At 55.3% G+C, this 14,456-nt stretch overlaps 5 protein-coding genes across 5 annotated transcripts; 3 read left to right on the top strand and 2 right to left on the bottom strand.

The window, feature by feature from the left end:
• Positions 1 to 1,499: 1,499 nt before the first annotated feature.
• On the top strand, positions 1,500 to 3,515 carry J7T55_009512 (uncharacterized protein; the record flags this gene model as incomplete). The annotated part of the gene is made up of 1 exon (XM_053132578.1): positions 1,500 to 3,515. One exon carries the CDS (start codon positions 1,500 to 1,502, stop codon positions 3,513 to 3,515), a length of 2,016 nt encoding a protein of 671 aa, XP_052989344.1.
• Positions 3,516 to 4,534: 1,019 nt separating this feature from the next.
• Positions 4,535 to 5,546, bottom strand: J7T55_009511 (uncharacterized protein; the record flags this gene model as incomplete). Its single annotated transcript, XM_053132577.1, has 3 exons — positions 4,535 to 5,329; positions 5,395 to 5,421; positions 5,484 to 5,546. 3 exons carry the CDS (start codon positions 5,544 to 5,546, stop codon positions 4,535 to 4,537), a joined length of 885 nt encoding a protein of 294 aa, XP_052989343.1.
• A 3,044-nt stretch (positions 5,547 to 8,590) lies between these two features.
• Positions 8,591 to 9,727, top strand: J7T55_009509 (uncharacterized protein; the record flags this gene model as incomplete). Its single annotated transcript, XM_053132576.1, has 1 exon — positions 8,591 to 9,727. One exon carries the CDS (start codon positions 8,591 to 8,593, stop codon positions 9,725 to 9,727), a length of 1,137 nt encoding a protein of 378 aa, XP_052989342.1.
• A 116-nt stretch (positions 9,728 to 9,843) lies between these two features.
• On the bottom strand, positions 9,844 to 11,535 carry J7T55_009508 (uncharacterized protein; the record flags this gene model as incomplete). The annotated part of the gene is made up of 6 exons (XM_053132575.1): positions 9,844 to 9,990; positions 10,040 to 10,650; positions 10,707 to 10,931; positions 10,989 to 11,105; positions 11,157 to 11,328; positions 11,422 to 11,535. 6 exons carry the CDS (start codon positions 11,533 to 11,535, stop codon positions 9,844 to 9,846), a joined length of 1,386 nt encoding a protein of 461 aa, XP_052989341.1.
• A 1,048-nt stretch (positions 11,536 to 12,583) lies between these two features.
• Positions 12,584 to 14,321, top strand: J7T55_009507 (uncharacterized protein; the record flags this gene model as incomplete). Its single annotated transcript, XM_053132572.1, has 2 exons — positions 12,584 to 12,720; positions 12,791 to 14,321. The coding sequence occupies 2 exons, from the start codon at positions 12,584 to 12,586 to the stop codon at positions 14,319 to 14,321; spliced, it is 1,668 nt and encodes a 555-aa protein (XP_052989340.1).
• Between the last annotated feature and the right edge of the window lie 135 nt (positions 14,322 to 14,456).

Genomic DNA, 14,456 nt, shown 5'->3' with positions numbered 1-14,456 from the left:
ACGACACCAGACGAACCATCCTTGAATCTTGGCCCTTCTCGTCAGCACAAACATGAAAAGGTTTGTCTTCGGAGATGGAAAGAGGGGAACGAACGGGTCTGCAATTTTATGCCGCTTCATGGCAAGCTCGTCAAGCTGATTTATTTACCTGAACTCTGAGCACTCGCTCGGATCACACATCCGTCATGGCAATGTCATTGCACTTGCTACGGTGATGGGCACACTTGGTATCCAATATGCGCCCGCAGGACCGCAGCAATCAAAACAGTCCGAGGACAAGGCCGACCAAGATCCTGCTGCGGGCTGCCTCAGGAACCTGGTACTTCTGAAGAGCTCGCTTCTCGAGGGATGTTCCCGGACCGACGACATGGAACGCACATGAGCTGGGCATGCTACAGGCCACAGGCCACAGCGCCACCGATGGTGTCCAACGCAGACCGACAGCGAGCATCTTTTTGACAGACGCTCTGTGGTGGTGGGCAGCGCGGAGGGTATATGGTTGGTCAGCACTGTTGACGCCTCAGGGAGGGAGCTGTCTATTTTCTGACAGGCCCCTGTTGATCAGTTGTGGCTGAGAAGCTGTCTTTTTCTCCCCCCTTCTTCCTGGACCAGGCACGTTTCTCGTCGTGTGACACCAACCTTGTCCTGGAGATTCGACCATCATGCCAGTCGGAGGCCGGGACACAAACTCGCAATGTCCTGTGGCACAGCATCTGCAATAATCCCCGGCACATCCGCGCTGTCCATGTGAAAGGATCCTCTGTCCATGTCCAACTCTCAACCCTTGGCAGCCAATCCAGCCTGCTGTCACTATTGCAGTCCTTTATCGATAAACTCGGCGAATTACTGGCCGCCGGACAGATGAAGGCCTGTTGCAAGGGGTCGTTCCAGGATCCCCAAGCTCCTTAGCTCCACAGGAACTAGCGGTTGTTTCAGAAATCCAGGGACGATTTCCTCACACAGACTTCAGTTTTCGAGTACCGTTGGCCACCCAGCGGCCAGCGCACCGCGCTGCAGTGTGTTCGCGGTTCGCGAAGATCACAAAGGGTAAAGCTGGGACTGGGATCGCCAAGGGCTCTCGGAAAACTCGCCAGCCCTCCGGCGTCATAATAACAAGCTCAGGTCCGGCTCTGGGTGTCTGACTGCGGCATCCCTCGTCCAAAAATATACTTGCAACACCAGCAGGCGGGTCTTGCTTGCAGTCGTCCACTCGTCCCCAAGGCTACAACGGCACAAACCTTGGTAACTCCCGGGATCGCATGCTTGCTCGCTGGTCGAGACCTGCCGTGCACCACTGGGCAGTTCCGGTCCCCCCTGGCCCTACTTCTTTCTCTGTTACGTCTGCTTGAATCACGGGCAATAACTGCGCCCTGACAAGCATAACGCTGCGTATTAGCCCGACCCTGTGCCACGACTTGCTCCGGCCACTGAAAAGCCTTCTGATCCTAAATTGGGTTCTCAACGTTTGCAGGAAAAGGGGCCATTGCGCAACATATATGATGGAGACCTCGTCCTTCGCGCCCTCCAAGCCTTGGGCTACTTCGCGCTACACAAAGGCTCTTCCGGATCCACCACCACCGTCTGCCAACAATACCAAGGCTACTGTTGTGTTGCCCATTAGGAAGGACTCCCTGGCCTCATCTCGTCCACCACTGCCTCCCAAGGACACCGCCGCGAATACATCGTCAACCATGGCGACCAAGCTGTTAGAGTCGCCACTACCTCCACTTCCAGGCTTGACAAGGATGAATAGCCCACCTGCTGTTATAAGGAGGAAGCCTGTGGGTAACGGGACTGGCGGGAAGAATGTTCAGAGCCCACCGCATCCACAACCAGCCCAAGGTGGCAATGTGTCTCCCGTCGAGTCCCTGTCAAGTATATTCTCAGCCTACGGAACAGAGGACTCTTCGGCCACTCGGCATTCAGAGGACACAACAGCTACGGGATATTCTTTCACGGAACCATCACCTCCAAACCCCAAGGTTCTGCCCAAGGATACTCTTGGAGGAGGAAGCACGAAACTGGACCTAGTGTCGCCCTTATACTTGCCAACTCCAGTTTCTTCGGAGATGAAAACAAATGCCCCACATCCTCAGCACGGTGCCGGTCTAGAAAAGCACACAGACAGTCGCCCTCCTACACCACCTACAAAGGAAATTCAAAGGCCCATGACTCCCAAAAGCTCCAAGGCCCTTCCCTCTGCGCCATCTGAGCAGAAACCCACCACCTCCTCGTCCATGGCTGACCAATCACCCTCACAGCCACAACTTTGGCGCAGGAGATCTCTGAAATCAGACAAGCCCTTGACTGTCCCCCAGCTCAAACTCACCTCTTCACACGGCTCGACAGCAGCTTCAACACAAGAAGCTGGGATTTTGCAACAGGACATTTCTTCTCTTCCAAGGCCTCGGCCTCCTTTTGCTGGATCCGCTTTGGACTCACCCATCCTGAAGGGCTTTCAATCTTTCCCGGGCCGCAACATCCGGCCATCACCTTCCAACAAGTCTTTGCCCAGAAACCCTCGACCAGAGATTATGGTTAACACAAAGCCTAAAGAAGACCTAGATGGCTTCTCTCAGTACGCCCAGGAAGTCGAGGAGGGCTACAAAGCATCTGAGGCCGGCCCAGCCTTGTCGCCACACATCCAACGCCCACCAACACCAGAATACGATCATGATGAGTCCCCTGTGGATGCGCATGTCCCAACTATGAGATCCCCGACGTCGCCCGCGTCACCTGTTACGCCTCCAACTGAGGGTAGGCCCCTCAGCATTATCCCAGAGGATATCATTCGCAGCAATGCTGCCCCTGCCCCGGCTGCTCCTCCACCGTTGGGCCCACTGCCCTCGCTCCCGCCAAGAAGTTCATCCCGCGGCCCACCACCTCCCGGAAGTGCTTCCGGCCGTCTGGGTCTGCCGCGGTCTCCCGCACCTCCAGGTCGGTCCTCACCAGGCGCTGCCTCACCGGCTTCCATCTCTCCAGCCGCTGCCTCTCCAGCAGCTACCTCTCCAGCAGCGCCTGCCCCAGTCGCGCAAATGGCAGCCTCTCTATCCCCGAGTCACGTCAAGTCAACTAGCTCCGCCTCCGTCCCTTCCATCTCCATCAGCGATGACGGCGACGCCTCAACCATCAAGGCAGTCAACTCTCCCAAGCCGGCGCAGACCCAACCTGAAATCAAGCAGCTCGCTCCCCCCAACGCCGAGGAATCCGGCCCCATCGTGCCAGCCTCGCCCGGTGAGGCCAATTACTTCCCTGCTGCCGAGTACTCGAGGCTTTTCTTCCCGGGAGATGTTATTCCTGCACCACCCGTCAAGGCGAGCCAGCTCGATTGCTTCACCAGCCATTCCCGCTTCGTCTCCAGCAAGAACGAGCAGCACCCGATCGCCTGCATGACTTGCAAGGTCGAGGACAACAGCGCGCGGTTCTGCTGCTCTCACTGCACGGTGCGAATCTGTGGTGGATGCCGTGACGCGTTGGTCGCGAACGGGCGGGACCTGAGCAAAATTCTCGCTTGAGAGGTCGAGCACTCACAAGACTCTGATCTTACTCACGGACTACGCCATTCATTCTGTTCGCACTGAACGCGCGAACGCCTCTTCTATGTTTTCTTCACGTGGGATTCTTATTTATAGTCACCACGAATTTCTTCCATTCTGAAGACTAGACCTTGAAGGTACATAGGGGGTTGTGCGCTAGACGTACGGGACGGGGACAACAGGAAAAAGAAAAAGAAAAGATCTTGCATGAGGACAGGTGGCGTTTCTCTCGATTTCCAAGGATACCAAAGACAACACTCTTCTTCTCATTGCTTCTCACAACCCGCACTGTCGCTTCTTAGTGTTCAGGATTTGCAGGGTGGAGAAAGCATCCTCTTTGTTATAACGCAGAAAATGACATTAGCTTGGGATGGAATACAGAACAATCACCGGATGGGGGTTGCAGACTAGAATTGATAGCAATGAATAGCTGAGGAACAATAGAAGAAAATTTCTTATATCTTTTTGTGCCTGATTAAGGCACCCTGCAAGTTAGTGAATGTATCATGGTCTACTTCCATGTGTCTTGTGAACTCAACATTTCACCGATACCAGGGTGAAGTTGTCTTCTCTCATCAAATCTTTTGTCTTCCCATAGCTGGGGCTCAAGATCATGGGTATCTATATTGAACACAAGCACAAAATGCTACCCCAGACCCAGCCGAGGCACCTGCAACGCCTGCCCAAAAGAAATATGCCCTACTATGGTTGTGATGAGAAATGGTGGAGGGAAAGCGCGCTCATCCTCCCATCAGAGCGCGCTTGGTCCTCCAAGGCAACCTCCTCCGTCCCCCCTCCTCCCTCTTGTACACACACTCTCTCGTACACACTCTCGTACACACCCTCCTCAATAGACCAACTTCGTCCTTTGTCCCAGCACCAGTGCGTGGGCAGAACCTGAGAGCTATTGCTCAACGCACAGAAACGAACACTAACGGGCTTCTCTGTCTCGTGACTTGTTTTTTTCTTTTTTAATTTTCTTCGCAAAAGGCTGCCGTTCATAAAGTCTTCTCAATCCGGGCGGGGGACGCTGGCAGCTCGAATATCCTCGACGGCACACCCAGCTCCCCGGGGCCCTTACTGCTAGTCAAATTGATCGTCCTGGGTCGCTTCCTATCCTTGTCCCCCTTCTCGCCCTTCTCATCCAAGCTGTCAAAGGTCCCAGCACGCTGCACGGCCATTTTCAGCTCCTCGAGCGACTGTTGCATTGCTGCTTTCTCCCGCTCAAGCTCGTCCCAATGCGACTGGTCCATCTTGCGCCTCCGCACCACGGTGAAGAAGTACAGCAGGATCCCGCCGACCAGCCCGACCGCCCCTCCGCCCACCACGATCCCAGTGATGGCGGCGGCGTTCAGCGTCTGGCCCTGCGTCTGGTTGTTGCCCCCCATGCCGTTTTCCGGTACGACCTGCGCGGCGGTGGCGGTGTCCGTGGGTAGCGCAGCTATCACCTCCGCGGACGCCGTCGCCGTGTTGACCCGGCGTGCTGTGCTCGTGGGCTTCGATGATGTGCCGGACTCTGACGACGACCCCGACGACGGCGACGCCACGACCGCCGCCGCCGTGGTCGTGGCTGCAACGGTCGTTTGTGCCCGCGACGTCGACGACGCTGTTGCCGACGCGCACATTGCGGTCAACGCGGAAGAGAGGTTGGACAGGTCGGCGAGGCTACACTGAGCGAGGAAACATGGTCCGCCGGCGAGACCGATCCCAGCGAAATTGGGGACTGTACATTGACATGCGAGGTCCTGCGAATTGCAGGGACTGAGGCGGACCGCATCCGCATAACAGCCCTCCTAGAGATGTCTGTCAGCCGCCAGGCCACGCATGTACCATTTAAAATTATGATGGGGTTGCTTACAGCACATGTTGGTTCGTTGGCGAAGAGCTTCACGCATGGTCAAGTCAGCCTTGGAGTCTATCCAGGTGTTGATGGCTTGGTGGGCTCACCTGCTGGGCCAGGGTCACATGCACCAGGCTCGCAGCCCATAAGCCCCTCACAAGGCCGTACATGATTAATTTGGCCCCGGATTAGGTTCTGTCAGGCAGTTATGTGACGACTAGATGAGGCTGACCAGCCAGCCTTACCCGACTCACCGACAGCAGAAGGAGGAAACGGCACCCATGGTGCCACGAGCTGCAGGCGCACACCTCTCTTTAAGAAAGAAATGTCGTGCTCAGAGCCTCCGGCGCCCATAGACGCAAGACCTCAAACACACAAACCTCAGATGACGTTGGCGCAGCGCTGTCATTCGCGATACTACTGCAACCTGTCGGCGATGCTACTCCAACCTATCGGCGAATTCATCCCAGAGGTCGACGTTGAGTCTGTGGCGACAAGTAACTTTCGGCTACACGTTTCAAAACACATGGGCTCAATCGCACATAAGCTCATGGACTGTTTGATCTACCGCTGGGGAACTCATGCCCTCCCTGTTGGGTCTAGCCTTCCGGGCCTTCGCATCGCAATACTATATGCCGTATTCGGACTTCCGAAACAGGAAGTGCATTCGCGCATGTGAAATGGGTCAAACGCATGGTGCTTCGTAGGGTCGTCCTTCTGCAGAGCACTGTTGCGATGGAAGGTATATGGCATCCAAGTGCCGTGCGCAACCACCCACCACCTCAGACATCGTCTGATCTCCACTATGCAAAGCAAGCCCTTGGCGCCCACAGCACCCGCACCCGCGGGGGACCGTCCCGCCCCATTGTTTATCAATCTCGTTTGCCGTCTACGCTCATTGCGTCGTTTCAAGAACGGCCTTGACCATCGCATTCCCGATCTTGGTCGCCTCTGTGAACCGAGGCTCGAAGAAGCGCTGCGTCACCTTAAACCTCTCCATCCAGGTCTCGAAGTGGCCGAGGAACACGCACTCGGCCCAACCGCGCGCGGCAAATGTGAACTCGAGGTCGTCGGACCTGAAGGTGTTGTCCTCGACCGCAATGCGCAGCGCATCGTCCAGGCGCTCCGGGTGGCGGAACAGATTTTCGGTGACGCCAAGCCACAGGCGGAACAGCGGCGTTGAGCAGATCATGTGGTCGTACGGCACGATGCCCAGGGCGCTCCAGCAGTCTACCATGGCCAGGAGGCTGAGGTGATTGTTGGGCAGCGCCTTGCCCTCCTCGGGCTTCTTGCCCAGACTGAAGCGGTCGAGCAGGTTGTCCTGAAGCAGCGGCGTCGTCGGCCACTTGGTGCCGTCCTCCTTGCCGAACACCTTCTCCTTGGCCGCGTACACCCGCCGCCGCAGCTCGTCGTGTTGGCCCTCCAGCATCAGCTTGTACAGCTCCGTCGTGCTGCGCGCATACTGCGTGATCTGCTTCCGCGCCTCCGGGTTCAGGATCGCCAGCCCCGCGTACACGTGCCAGTTCTGCGAGTAGATGCGCAGCGTCAGGTTGATCTTTGCGTTCTCGATCCCGCCCACGTAACGCGCACCCTCCCACGGGAACTGCTGCATTGCGTGCCACGCCTTGCCCATCGAAAGAAAAGCCACGTGCGTCACAGCCTGCGTGTCGGCGGTGATGCGGTCGTGTTCGCGTGCGGAGAGGTAGACGTGCTTGGAGTTGAGGCACCGAAGGACTGCTTCGACCCTGGCAAAGGCCTCGTCAGAGGCGCGGTGCTTGATGAGGACCTACCGGCTTGTTAGCAAATGAGTGTGTCCCCGCAACGTGACGTAGCCGAGCAGACTGACCAGAGGTTGGCCCCTTGGATCGACGTTAGGACCGTGTAGGGAATGGCACGAGACGATGTCGACATCGGGAGGTAGATGCTCTTCAAATGCCTCAATCTCAGGTGCCTTACAGGACGTCTGGCCACCTACGATGGCGTTTAACTTCGTCGCTGCGACACAATTTGGTAAGTCAAGACTTCTTCATGCCGTAGTTCTGTTTGAGGTGAGCGCACAAGGGCCATATTCTTTTACGACATTGCCGAGCACGGCGGCTTCTACACTGTAGAGGATGTAGTCACTCGTTCGGGAGACAAGGTGGCCGTTTTGAAGGATTTGTACATTATTCTAAAACAGCCGAGTCTCAGCATGCTGCCTCTACTAGGTTATGCTGAGGTACGTGGGACGTGATGCAAGACCGTACATTGTCGGCAAACTCCTCTCGCAAGCCCTCGAAATTGTCCGCTCTGTCACACGCCTTGATTCTGCCTCATACAGAACCTGTTAGCATGACCATGAACGGTTCTGGAAAAGCTATCAAGTGCCTATATCTTGAGCGAGGTCAGCTGTGTTCCTGACCAACATAGATGAACAGACATGGGATGTGTGTATGTGCTTCAGACAAGTTTTAAAGGTAGCTGAGAATTTTCATCATGGAAAGCCCGCCAACCGAGATGGTCAACGGGCGATACTCTAGCCAAATGCACTCAAGTCATCATTGGAGAGGGAGGGAATATGTTGCAGTGTGGAAGGAAGTTGCTGAAGAAGTCACTTACCAGATCGACAAGGGGTTGCCATCGTCTCTGACGTGAGACCAAGAGAAAGATGAATCAGAGCGGGCGATTACCTCCAGCCAGCGGCAGCCAGTCGCCGGGCATACATCTTGCCCATATCGCCCATGCCAATGATACCGACGGTGAAGCCCTCCATTCCCTCAGGCACCTGAGACTCTTGCGATGAGGCCGCCATCTTTGCAGATCAACCGACAACTGAGAGTAGCACAGAGCCCACAAGAAACAGATCACATTCTAGCAGCTCTGGCGCTCTCGTGGACAGCTCGTTACTTCCCGTCACGAGGAAGGTGTTGAGCTGCTGCTGTGTGTTGTTGACGAAGGTCGCGTGGTGTGAAAGTTTTCAAGGTGAGAAAGATCGAGTCGAGTTTTCTTATCAGAATTTACGGGCCGGAGGAAAGCTTCAGCGAGCTCCGTGGCTTGGGCTAGACCGTTTTTGGGTGGGACCCGCCCGAGTGGGACCTACCTTGCCCAGGCCCAAGCTCTCAAGCTGTACTATGTAAGCTCACTCTTAGCTACGCTAGGCTCACCCCCTTCTATCAGAGCTCAGGCAGCTCATGTCACTCATTTACTTGGTCACCCAGTGAGTTTTCGAGCCGCAATGTCTGCGTCCAACAAGATACCCATCGTCTACGCCTTGGGTTCTAATGGCTCTGGCCAGTTGGGCATCGGCCACGACCAAGACGTCTCTATACCACGTCAAGTCGTCTTCAGCCCGGACCACGAGCCCACCACATCCGTTGTCCAAGTCGCGGCGGGCGGCAACCACACCCTCCTGCTCACCTCGGGCGGCCAGCTCTATGGGGCCGGCGACGCATCCACCGGCGCCTGCGGGCCCTCCTCCACGGAGCCAGCAGCCAAGGCCGGACAGCATGTGGCGCACGGCGTCGACCTGCCGAAGACCGAGGACGGGACGACCGCGCCAGTGAGGCTCATAGCCGCGACCTGGGAGGCGTCAGTCATCGTACAGGAGGACGGCCACGGCAGGAGGACGGCCGTCTCGTCCTTCGGCGCCGGCATGAAGGGCGAGCTGGGCCAGGGGCAGTTCGTCGTGCGCACGCCCTCCGTCTCGCGCATCAGGGACTTCCCGCCCCAGGACACCGAGGTCGTCGACCTGGCCGCCTGCATGGGCCACGTGGTGGCGGTTCTCAGCAACGGCGACGTCTACGGGTGGGGCAACGGCCGCAAGGGCCAGCTGGGCACTGCCGTCGAGGGCGTGGCTAACGAGCCGCGCAAGGTCGAGGGCGTTGGCTTCAAAGTCTCGCGGGCGGTTTGCGGTCGGGAGTTCACGTGCCTCTTTGGTCCTTCGGAGAGCGGTGAATTACTTGTGCTAGGTGCCGACAAGGCAGGTGTCAAGTCCGCGGCGCCGACAACTGCTCTGGGCTGGAAAGATGTTGGTGCCAGCTGGGGCGGTGTCTATTTGCTCAAGCAAGACGGCTCCCTAGTGAATTGGGGGCGGAACGATCACGGCCAATTAGCGCCGCCCCAACTGCCCAAATTGGACCGCATCAGTATAGGCAGTGAGCACGCGGTTGTCATTACGGAAGACGGAGACGTGCTGGCCTGGGGCTGGGGTGAGCATGGAAACTGCGGTCCAAAGGTCGACAACGGAGATGTCAAGGGACGGTGGAACACAATTGCTTCAAAAAAGTACATTCCACCTGGGGCTGAAATCTTGGGTATCGGTGCGGGCTGCGCAACTAGCTGGATAAGCATCCTGATTCCAAGCCAACCTTGAGTCCTTTCCTCCCTTGAACGCAAGTGTCCTAGCTTGGGTTAGTTTCCACATAACCAAGGACGCCCACACTTGAAGCAAGCGTACATATCGCACAGCAACACCTAGCCAAATTTGCGTCACCAGTCTCCAAAGAGGCCAAATTTGCGGACGTCGGACACCCTTTGCGTCGGCTCCACGAATGGTGGCAAGGGCCCTCCAGAGTCGATCGGCGGGTTGCTTTGGGTGTTGCTGGAGTGGTCGCTGATCCGCATGGTCGATGGATTCTATGAGATCGTCAACAATTGCCCCGCAGAACATCCCTGGTACACTTACCGGCTCATTGCTGGCATCCCACTCTAGTCGAGGGTTCTCGCCCTCTTCATCGTCGTCTGGATTGACAGGTGCCCACATTTCATCGTCGTCTGGCTGTGGTAGGAACAGCGATTCGGATTTGAGGGTGGACTGTGGTTGGACTAGAGGTGCTCGGATATCGAATTGCGACGAGCGCGGGGCAGTTGATCTCCGTGCCGGTGGTGGCATTCTGGCTTGCTGGTCTTGCTGCTCCCTCGGAGGAGCAGGGGTTGGTTGCCGCGAGTCGTTGTTGGCACCAGTAGTGGGCGTGTTGGGTGCAGCATTCAGAGCTGGTCTGGCAGTCTTTGCGGCGGCTTTGCTTTGGCCCTTCTTTTGCACTGCTGTGCTCTTCTCGTCCACCGTCATCAGCACGAACTCGCAGAGGATGCCATCGCGGCCGTACGAAATCTTCATTGGCCGGCCGGGTCTTGAGTATGTGGCATTGAGGTCACTACTTGTCCAGTTCGCATGCTGAAGAATAGCACGGAAATCTCTGAAACTGATGATGATGTGAAGCTTCTCTGCCACCTCGATATCGTCGAACTCGTCCATTTCCACCGCGATCGAGGTATGGAGTGGTTTCTTCAACACAGCTGAAGCCTTGTTAGGGTCTGGGAAAATCCGAGGCCACCAGCGAGGGCATGCTTACCTTCGTTGTTCACACTGACCTGCTTCTCCGTGAAACATGTAAAGTTGACGACGTTCTCGCCGTCGGTGTTGATGTCGAGAAGGTCGATGCCAGGCCCAAAATGCTCCATCAGCGAACGCAAAGTCCGCGAGTTGATAGTCCAGTGGTTGATAGCCTCACTCTTGTCGAACTTTGCATGGACAGGAGCCTTAGCTTCGAATGACAGCCGATGAGTCGCAGTAATTCCTGTTCAAGTCTTCAGAATTATGGACCACGTCAAGACCAATTAGAGACTGGACGCACCATTTCTGCAGAAGATCTTTGCGATGAAGCGGCTTTTCTTTCCGGGGCCATCATCGATAGCTACATCACATCTTTCGATAGTTGTCACATTGTCGCGATCTCTGGTAGGATCACCGCCTGTGCGGGTCCGAAAGACCGAGAGCAGTGCCTGTAAATGATGTTTAGTACATCTGGTAGCTTGGCGGAGTAGTCCTAAACCTGCCTTGATGTAAAGTGAGCAGAAAAATCTCTCGCGATACTGTGCGTTTCCCTCGAAATGAAAGCGTGAGAAGAACCTGTTGGCGGCGAAGGTGAAGGAGACGTAGGCAGATTTGGTGAGATTCAGTGCAGTGAGAATCAGCTATTCGGATCGAGGTCCTGTGTCAGCAGGCTGGCGACACTACAAGAGTGTGTACGGTCCTCGAGAGAGTGCTGGAGAGAGAGCGGGGCACACCTTGTCCTTCTTGACCTCAAGCGACACATCGTCACTGAACTTATGAATGCAGACCAGGGCGTCATTGAAGGCGCCCACGCCGTCCTCGCTCAGAGTGAAGGTGACGAGAGCCATGCCAACTCGGGTGTGCAGCCTGTGGGTTCGGTCGCCAGAGAAGTATCGCCGACACACGACGACGCCTCTCAACCAGCAAGCATCGCCTTTCGTGCTTGCTCTGAAGTCTAGGGGTGTTGACGCTGAGACAAATGAGAGTGTCGATGACGATGGCAACGACGATGTCGGCCGTCGTTATTGTCTACAGTCGTCCCCACGAAGCTGGAAGGACTGAGCCCGTGGACTTCGCGCCTGCCAAGATTTGTAGGTCGGGGCCACTGATCTTTTCGAGCCTCAATTCGTCGAAGTCTCATCAAGAGCTCTGGATTGAGAGGATCCTCAGGCGTGTTCGATGCCGGCGAGCACCTGGGCACTTTCTATGATATTCTGGGAGCTATCTCACAAACCATAGCCATTGATGTCTTGAATGGTGGTCGGTTTATAGTGGTTCTCGACGCGCTGACGCGCCGACGCCCTAGGAGCCCTTTATAGGCTGCAGGGGTCCCCAGGCTCCGTGCAGGTCAGGTACTTCAGTATCAGAGAAGATCCGACTACGTCTAGGCATTTCTTCTTTGGCATCTTTGGGCAATTATCCTACGAATATTATAGGTGATCGCAAGGGGTGCCTGCTATCTTTAAATAAGTGTTTGTCTAGTCCAGCGGTCAAATTGTGCCAGCATTTAGGATCCCTGCGAGCTGTAGCTGTGGCTGCATAACTGCTGAAGCTCAGCTATGACCCGGGTTCCCAGTCCCCCTGCCCAGTGACATCAATACTCGCCGATTGGCAGAGCGTGCATTTGGAGTCAGCATTCCACCTCAACTCTAGTCTTTCGCTCTGCTATTGTCGCATCTAATGTGTATCTTGACGCGTTTTGCTTCGATTAGTGAGCACATTTCATCAATTCCGAAATCAGGTCGAAAATAGCGCCCCCATGAATGATCCCCTGAGGTGTTTTGAACGAAAGTGCCAGGCGTGAATACGCGTGCACCTCACGTTACAATACTCCCGTACTCCCCTGTGGACCCCCGGATGCGTGCGGTACTGTACCACCAAACACTCACATCCAGAATGGCCCGCGAAGTCCCACAAGAGATCTGGTGGCTCGTATGTCAGGACTTGAAGCTACAGCAAGACTTCAGAAGCCTCTACCGATGCGCTCTCATAAATCGAAGCTGGGCCAGTCTTGCCCTGCCTCTCTTGTATAGGTGAGGCCCACCCCTGTCTCTATCTCTATTGTACGTGCTCGAGCAGGCCCAGTACTGACATAGCACGCAGCATACACGACTCCTCAAGTGTGGCCTCAGATGACGCAGGCACAACAGATACCGGCAGATGGGCGGGCATGTGGCGCTCAATTATCTTGTCCAGTCTTGGCGTGACTGCTTACCCGTACTGCCTCTGGATTAGGTCGCTGGGACTGAGTGACCTCGAACAGCTCCTGGTGGGCATCGCCCGAGACAGGAAATGGAGGACCCTTTTCTTCAAAGGCCCCATGAAGACGTTCGAGATCATCAGTGGATCTACCAAAACACGTCAAGGCAGACCAGTCCTTGAGTGGCAGAAGATCATCGAGCAAGTCGGTAACAAGATCACCCAGTTTGCAGAGGAGGCCGCCGAGAAACAAAACAAATCCGTACAGCTGGTCAGCCTTGAGGGTGCAAATCTGCCGACTTCTCTACTTTCCGTCTGGGTTTCAAGGTTGTCGACTTTGACCACGCTTTCCATCCGAGACGGCTCTGTCTTGACAGCAGAGGTCGCTGATTCGATCCATCGCAACTGTCCTTTCTTCAAGGATCTGACCTGTTTCAATATAAAAGGACCTACGGTGGACAAAAACATGTCTGAATTTTTCCGAGGACTCAGGGAGAACTCGCTTGAGAGTTTCAAGGTTCACAGCTCCAACGAGATCGGATATGATGCTCTAGATGGACTCATGCAACACTCACGCTCACTTCGATTGCTCGATCTCTCGAGTCTCCAAAACACCGGTCTGGCGGCTCTCGATACTTTGAGCCGATGCCAGTACCTGGAAGGCCTTAGCATTGAAGCTAGCACGCCTTCGCTGCCAAGTACTTGGGCTGTCAGTGGCGAGGATCCTCTCCCCAAGGTTGCTGCTTGGTTGAAGGAGTGCAAATCCTTGAGGCGACTTGTCATTTCGAATCTCGCGGGTGCGAGCAAGCTTCTTTCCGATATCCTGGTGTCACCTGACCTTCGTCTCAGCGATTTGGGACTGAGCTTGATTGACGATGAGGAAGCGTTTTATACCGCTTTGGGCAACCAGACCGCTCTTGAGAGCCTGTCTCTACGATCGAACGCAGAAATTGTCGATCCAAACAAGGCGCGGCACGACAAGTTCATTGATTCTATCTGCGCATGCACAAGACTTAAAGACCTCGACATAATGCAGAAGGTTGGAGGCATTGACCAGGTTCAACTAACTATGGAAGATCTCGTGCTTATCCAGAATTCGCTTCCTCATCTTGAAGAGCTCAGCTTTGACGGCGAATATCTAACGGATGCCCTCTTTGAGCCACTTGCACGAATGGAGCGTCTGACCCAAGTATCCATAAACGGATCATCCATCTTTACATTCGCCGGCATAAAGGCTTTCATCGAGGCGCTCACGATGAGTGGTACGCATAAGGGTTTCCGATTGTATGTCATGAACCAATACGGCGAGGCCGAGATTTCAGAACGGCATCAAGAACAGCTCGCCGCACTTATGGCAGTAGGACTCAACGGTGCCTTTGATCTGGCCTACTGGAGAAACCCATCAGAGGACGACATGTCAGATTTGTCCGATTAAGATAATACCACACTGTTTCTCAGAGTTTAGTATGGTGAGTCTCGAAAAGCTCCGTGATGGTTTTGAAAGATTAAAGTGACGAATTTATTCAGATTCCTTGCATCAAAGGTCGGCCTGCGGTGTGGGTATACAAGA

The sequence above is a fragment of the Diaporthe amygdali genome (genome assembly GCF_026229845.1).
Source record: "Diaporthe amygdali strain CAA958 chromosome Unknown NODE_32_length_550834_cov_65_698784, whole genome shotgun sequence".
Taxonomy (NCBI): Eukaryota; Fungi; Ascomycota; class Sordariomycetes; order Diaporthales; family Diaporthaceae; genus Diaporthe; species Diaporthe amygdali.
This window is presented reverse-complemented; position numbering and strand designations above follow the sequence as displayed.